General features: G+C 32.3%; 1 protein-coding gene across 1 annotated transcript in view; it reads right to left on the reverse strand.

Annotated features, from left to right (window-relative positions):
* The window catches only part of LOC127727799 (mucin-2-like), a 29633-nt gene extending 21925 nt beyond the window's left edge, over positions 1-7708 (reverse strand). Inside the window, 2 exon segments of the mRNA XM_052234914.1 lie at positions 2714-2810; positions 7703-7708. Of these exon segments, the coding sequence (XP_052090874.1) occupies positions 2714-2810; positions 7703-7708 (103 nt within the window).
* Positions 7709-8423: the final 715 nt, after the last annotated feature.

Consider the following 8423-nt stretch of genomic DNA (forward strand, 5'->3'; position numbering starts at 1 on the left):
GCGAAAGACTTGAAATTTATACCAACGCCATCAAGCAAAAATGCAAAAATGTCTATACTAACACACAACAATGAACACAACGATGTCGATATGTGTTCAGTCAAGAAAAAAGACTGATCATCATCCTTTTGAAGCAATAAAGGATATAAACCTGCTCCTACGTGCCATACGGTAGAAAATTATATCAATTTAACACAGCTGGAATTATCTTTTCTTCAAATAGAAAAAAAATGTGAAAAACAATCTTACTAATGGTGAAAGAATAGCATTACGCAATTTGAAAAATGATAAAACAATTGTAATCAAAAAGGCAGATAAAATATCAAATTGTGTTATTTTAGACAGGCTAGACAACATAGCAGAAGTCGAAAGACAACTGAATACTCAACATTCATAATACATGGCAGAATTAAAAAACCCAGGTCATTGAATATTAGTACTGCAACTGACCTCGAAAAAGACGCTTAGTTAACGAGTTTAATGTTCCGGAATAACACACGGCTACAAATGGTTTTAAACGATAGAATAATATCTATATTTAAATTTCCGTCTGGTCGTAAAAAGTTCCTTTGGTCACATTTTTATATTTTAACCCTTTAATGGGGTACCCCATAATTTACGGTTTTGGGTAGTTACCTTAAAATCCCAAAACAAAATTATTTTGTTAAATTTCCGGCTCTTTTCGTAAATATTTTCGATGCACATATCATGAAGGATCATCGGAATGATGAAGACATAAATATAATACCATCCCCGAGTAAAACTCTCAAACTTAAAGTTTGCAGTTTTTTAGATTGAAATTTAACGCATTTTTCTTTGAAAACGAGAAAACATATGATTCAAAAACAGTATTTGACATTTGAGAGGACAAAATATATCATTGCGATACTGCATGCAAATTTTGTGGGGCAAATTCCAAAGAATTTTGTCAAAAACTCAAAAATAAAAACATCATTTATACCTTTTTTTATTACGGAAATTTCATATCCGTCAATCAGCTCCATCATTTATTTTTTCCTTCACATTGAATTTGATAGTTTCAATGTGATTATGTTCATTTTCTTGGATAAGTTAGATAATTTTAAGTTTTTTGAAGTGTGATTTGTTTATATATAGTAGTTCTTTCGTGTATTTTGTGTTAATAAGTTATATTTTTGTTGATAAAATTTTGACTTTTTATAAAATTTAACCAAATCCTTCAGATAAGATGTTTTTCCGTATAATGACTAGTTGTGGAAGTCCTGTAAAGTTTACTCTTACAAGTCCCAAAAGGAGAAGACTTGATATTGTGTGGAACAAATACATTGTATGTCAATGTTCAACCTCAAAGCAATTAATATGCAAGCGGTCGGGAAAAAAAGTACAATTGATGTTTCGCACAGATTTTGTGTGTGACAAGGTGATGCTACAACTAACATCTCTTGATATTCTGCTTTCCTTGGACGAAAGATTTGTGAATCATTAGTGATGTTATTAGCCTTTCACCAGAAGGCTTAATTGTAGCGTCTTTAAATTAGAAACAACAGAAAGCCAAATATGTGATCAATCTGATGCACATGTATCCTCACAACCTGACACTTTTATACGATCTCGCGCTCAGTTTCCTCCTTGTAGTTTGGATATGAAAACATTTTTTTTTGTGTAAAAGCAAAACATTTAAAAAGAACAGAAAACTACACAAAATTGAGTCGCCTGAACGTGTTGACATTCTTTTGAGGTGTGATAATGTGAGTAATCATTTATGCATGGTAAAAATCGCGAGTACAGATTTATTTTCAAATGCAGTCTACTTTTCAGCATGCATTACCAAGTACTTATTGAAGTCAACACCTGTGCAATCAGGTAAAGCAGTTACTGAAGAATTAGAATATATAAACTTGCTTTCAATTAATTGATAACGATTGTTTATGATGATATGTTCGTCCATAAAAAGGCCTTTCTCATGTAGCACATCCTCGACATATACCGATCACTTTCACCCAAGAATGTCTCTGATGCTTACCAAACTGCCAAACTCCAGAACAAACTAACTAGTTATTATGACACCTTACAATTCAGACACAGCGGGGACAAGGGATGTCAATAATAGAGTTTAGCTCTGTGCTCACTATAGGGGATGCCATATCTGAAGGAGAATTGAAGTCTATGTTATGTCTTTCAGAATTACACCAAGGTGTGTTTGAAGATATCAAGGATACATTAAATGAAGAACAATTACTTCACTCTGCCGTTAGCGCTCTTAGAAGCTCTGTCCTCGTTGGGTGCTTCTATGGAAAAGATGTCCGCATCGCTTTTTAAGTCCATTTGTTAGTTAATTGGTGAAAAATCAAACAAAGTCGCTTCTGAACCGTATTGACCCTAAAGATAAAAAAAAATTCGCAAATGTATGGCTATTACAAAATCAATCGTTTCTGTAGCAAAATCAACATTCGCCCATTACATTTGGGATTGGCCGTGCAGTTATATAATGAATATGGGGATATGGGTCATGAACATTGATATAAACTTTTTACTCACATGGCTTTTGTGTTTCCTATGCAGAGGCAAGACTATACCTGTCAAGCATTGCCATGCACGAGTTTGACCGAATCAAGACGGTATTAATGCTCCAGATGGCATTGTTTCAAAACACCAAGGGGGGTGTTTGATACAAAAAGGTACAGACGATATAGTCATCAACAAGGAGACAATTGATAGTAAGGAACGTTTCATTCCATGGACCAAGAAGACCGGGAAGACAAAAATGGATAAACCCCAACATTTTTCAAGGGATAACTGTCATCAGATTACTTACAAGATTGACTTTGTACCTGCAAAGGTAAATCTTTGTGCTCAAAAGCTGAGTTTACTCTGAACAAACTCTGTCCTTCACCGAACTTGCTTGTGTCATGAAAGGGATGTGTGTTGTAATGCAAATACGCGTACCGAATCCGCATACGATGACGAAGAGATTGATCCATATCCCTATTTAATGAAGACTAGAGCTATTGTATGTAGCTTTTAAAATACAAGTTATATAAGGGTCTTGGCCGATTTTAAATTACAACATTAGCAAATTGGCATTATATTGTATTTTCCATTACTTCCTTAAAAAATTGACGAGTTTACACTTTGTTACCAGGATTATCCCACTAAGACAATGTTCATGCACCAAACTGAGTTTGTTTTACATTCAATCAACTGCTAAATCAATGCAAGTAACACTTATGATTTTTTTTAAACCTCGCATTCGCCTCGGTTGACTATGATATTTTTTGTGTTATAACTGATCTGTCCGGACTTTGCAAATACACAATATTTATTTATCTATAACTAGATACTAATTTTCCCAAAATACATAACCTTTTAGATGCTAAATTAAAAACACTGTTTCAGCGCTTGAAATATGGTTTTTTTCAAAGATAGAAAAAATATTGAAATAATTTGATAAACTGGTGTTTTATAGTTTAGATAATAATTCTGTAATATACTGTAGTGAAAAATTATAAGAAATATGAAAGTTAATGGATGTAAAAAGGTCAAGGCCACTTCTACTTTTGCTAAGTCATAAATGGAAAAAAAATCAGAAGGTTAAAAATCAACGCCATTTTGTAATAGCAGCTCTTCATATGAATAGTCAAATTTATAGTTTTAACATCCTTTGCAGCATATGCTTATGATTGAATCGTTTTTGAGGCATTCTAATGAATAAATATCAGAAATTTTCTGCTTTTGTCCTTGTGGTTGAAATATTGATATTTTTAGGCCTGACCTTTGACCCCAATTTCACAAAAATGTGACCACTCTGGAATTTTACGACCAAACTTTTCTTATTGTACACGTTTTCCTCTTTCCATCGATATATAATTTAGGTGTGTGTTCTTCCGGAACATTAAAGTTTAAAAAAATTAACTCTGGTTGCAGTACTATATGTTAAATCGTTAAACGACCAAGGCATCATTTAGATTTTTAACAAATGGTCAAAAATTAACAGATGCACGCTTATGGAAAATTTATATGCTTCCAATGATTCACCGTCTTGAAACTGAGACGTTCAAACAAATACAACATGTTGGATTAAATAAATGTTATCCAACCTGGTAGACCAATTATATCACAGGGTGGTTCCGTAACTGAACTTATCGGCCATTATGTAGAATATTTTCAAAATCAGAATACATATATAAAAGATACTACATTTTTCATTAATATCATTGAGAAATGAATGATCACAGCATTTATCTTACCTCCTATACATTTCTAGGAATATGATTGGTTAAAAGCGTCCGCGTGGAGACCGTGTATATTCCATATTAGGTTAGTAGGGAGGTGGGGCTTATTTCATACACGGTTAGTAGTGGTGTTACGTCCCTTTATAAAAACAAAACGGTACTGAGAAAAAATCTTAAAGGTTTCAACAGACGAAGAAATTGATGATGAAGCTTGAAATAAATTCATAAAACACATTTAAACCTAACAAGTTGTTATTGTTGGCATCTGTTTTTGCAGGATCAATGGAAGTAGTTTCTTAATGCTAACAGTATTGAAGACTTGCTCATTTTGATAGGTCACTAGTTTAAATTCCACACGTTAAGATAGTCGGTAAGATAAATTCGTTACATAGTATGCTAGTGACGTAATACGGTATATATGGGGTCAGTAAATTCCATATAGGGATTCGAGCTTCGCTCTCACCCCATATGGAATTTACTGACCCCATATATACCGTATTAGGTCACTAGCTCACTATGTAACTAATAGTATTCCGAGGATTTATTAAAGGTCAAGCAATTAACACAAGTGACCGTAGCAAATTAATACACAATCTAACTAATTTCAAATTGAAATTATTAGATAGGGGTTATGAAAACGTTGAAATAGATGATTGTATTACGGATGCTGTATCAATTGACCGTGTTGAACTATTACTGCACAGAAAGCTAAAGGTAAAAGAAAATATTTAAATAACTAAATATAACCCATATATACGTAAAATCAAACAAAAGTATCATGAAAGAAGGTCTGGATGGGGTTTACAGAATAGAGAATAATGGCAAAAAAAATAAAGAATACATAATAATGGAGTGCAAAAGTATAAAAAATAGTTGTGGAAAATTAAAGAATTAGGTACTATAATACTGATTACAGAGAATTAGGTACTATACTACTGATTACAGAGAATTAGGAACTATAATACTGATTACAGAGAATTAGGTACTATAATACTGATTACAGAGAATTAGGTACTATAATACTGATTACAGAGAATTATGTACTATAATACTGATTACAGAGAATTAGGTACTATAATACTGATTACAGAGAATTAGGTACTATAATACTGATTACAGAGAATTATGTACTATAATACTGATTACAGAGAATTAGGTATTATACTACTGATTACAGAGAATTAGGTACTATAATACTGATTACAGAGAATTAGGTACTATAATACTGATTACAGAGAATTATGTACTATAATACTGATTACAGAGAATTAGGTACTATAATACTGATTACAGAGAATTAGGTACTATAATACTGATTACAGAGAATTAGGTACTATAATACTGATTACAGAGAATTAGGTACTATAATACTGATTACAGAGAATTAGGAACTATAATACTGATTACAGAGAATTAGGTACTATAATACTGATTACAGAGAATTATGTACTATAATACTGATTACAGAGAATTATGTACTATAATACTGATTACAGAGAATTAGGAACTATAATACTGATTACAGAGAATTAGGTACTATAATACTGATTACAGAGAATTAGGTACTATAATACTGATTACAGAAATGAGCGATGTACAGAATAAAGAAATGTAATAGTAAAATCATTTTCATGAGAATTTTACAGATAAAGCGTTATTTTTAAAGATAAAGAAAAATGCCTTAAAAATTTAAAGAATACAGAAATTAAGGACCCCCATCCAGACCTTCATGAAACACTGGCATTTATTGCAGTTTGACGAAGAATGTGTATAAATGTTCAATGCTGAAACAACAATTGCGTATAGCAAACATAAAAGTATAGGAGATATGCTTACTAGTTCAAAGTTAAAGACTATAACACAAAATTGAAAGGTTGGGCCCCTGATGATGACAGATCTGTCTTATTCGGATTGCCCATTGATGAATAATTTAAATATAGATATATCAATATATATATATGAATAATTTTTATATTTGATTATATTAAAGTAATGCATCTTAAGATGACCATCCCACTTAAATAGTGTCGGGTCCTATCAGGCTATATGGGATGCTTGGTTGAATAGGTGTTTTATGATAACAAACTCATGGTTTGTGATTGAGAGTACTTTTGACCTGTAGATATTTAGGTTTTCGCATCTGGTCTCACTCCGACTTATCGCTTTTATCCCGATTGGCACATCTTTCAAGAATGTATTTGGTTTTTATTGCCCTTCAACTTTATAATTGATCAAATGTTTTACCCGTTTTGATTCGAGCGCCACTGATGAGTCTTATGTAGACAAAACGCGAGTCTGGTAATCTCAATTCTAAGCCTGAATTGTTTTCTGGGTTCTATTTTATATACCCAGTGGGAAATCTAGTGACAAAATATTACCTCCCCTGTAAACACTGAAAACTAGATCCTCTCAATGTTTGTCCCATTTTAGCAAGGACGCTATCAATTATGGATTCACGGGAAAATGTTCGTGGAAATAGTAAAAATAGAAATAAGTTGTAATAAAAACAAAACTTCCATTTAATGTTATCATTTCCCTCCTTAAGTAGCAAACGATGAGTACAGCAGGCTATAGAAGCATGATGTCAAATTGGTTTAAAATGTTGCTATGCGAATAAATTCCTGGAGTACCATATTCAATTTATTTTTCTACTTTCTGTATACCTCTCTGGAACATGCTAATTATCCGTATACATATGCAGCTAGATCAGAGAAAGTCGGGGAAAACATTCCAAAGAAATACATTGATATGCAGCAAAAATTGGCACTTTTGAAATTAAGTTACCAAGCAAATTCAAACGGACCTTATCTCGATGTAAACATTGAATGTGAATAGATCAAGAAGACCGCAAATACATGTACAAAAATCGCGACGACCTTTTTCTTAAAATTGTATAAAAAATAGTAGAACGATACCTACTTTTTCAGAATAGTTATCTTTAATTTCTTAACCTTCACAGACAGACTTTTAATTTTTTATATTCACGAAAAGACAATATTTCTCTATTAAATGTACATGTGACAAGAGCAGACCGGTGTGCTCGATATCTTAGGTGTGAAAAAAATAGCATACTTTGGGAAATTGTAACATGCTAAGGACTTTGTGGAACACTCCGAAAATTGGTGACCCGAAAGATCTTTACATTTTGTATGTACATGGTTTTTCGCAATTTTTTTTTATCAATATGCAGCAAAGATTGGCATTTTTTAAATTTCAATTTAACAAGCTTCTAATGCAATTATCTCGATAAATACTGAACATAAAACATTGTGTATTTGCATGTATATTTCTAATAACACAGTTTAACAAATAATTTCTTTAAAATGTACAATTATTATTTTGAAATAACTTTTGATCAGTATCGTCACCGGCATTGTTTTATTATTGACTTTCTCGACTCTATCATAAGTAGAGTGAATTTTCTTTTGTTTTCGTTCACTAGATTTCCCACTGTACCTGAACGCGTGAGATATTTTTTTACGGTAAATTACCTTCATATTTAATTCGACACTTTCTATATATCGGCTTCTTTTAAGTTATCAAAGGGGCATACCAGAATTTAAACGATGTGCATAATATTATTGTGTTGCATCATTTTGTCATTTTTGAACGATTGTACACATCATGTTTCTATATTTTGTAACATTTTAAATAAGTTTTGTCAATCATAGTGTTTGTCGTACAATTGCCTGCAGGTAGTTTATTCACTGTCAACAGGTAATTGTACAGGTCATAGATTGTCAATGTACATGTATAAATAAACATTCGAGAGTTATTCAATAAATATTCGAGTATGACAATGGGTAATATTTAGAGTGGTACAATAAATATTAGAGTACGACAATTGGGAATTGGCAATGCATTTTCGAGGACTATGGGAATATTTAGATTGGTGCAATGCATATTCGAGTAGGACTATGGGAGATACATGAGTGGTTAAACTCTATCAATTTGTGGTTCGATCACAATTAAAAATATATTTACGGAGTTTTGGTGTCTGTTTTGTATTTCATTGATATTGAAAATTAAGGTATTTCGTTTATAACTTCCATTTTTTTAAAGATAGTTGATGTGGTAAAGACTCTTACAGGGTAACAGACGACAAAGTAATTTAGTTTTGAAAAGTTAATATATGATCTTCGCTTAGGAGCGCGACATAATGTCTTGATAGACATAGGCGTATCCAGGGGGGCCCTGGGGGGCCCGCCCCCC

This window comes from Mytilus californianus, unplaced genomic scaffold (genome assembly GCF_021869535.1).
Source record: "Mytilus californianus isolate M0D057914Y unplaced genomic scaffold, xbMytCali1.0.p SCAF_2, whole genome shotgun sequence".
Taxonomy (NCBI): domain Eukaryota; kingdom Metazoa; phylum Mollusca; class Bivalvia; order Mytilida; family Mytilidae; genus Mytilus; species Mytilus californianus.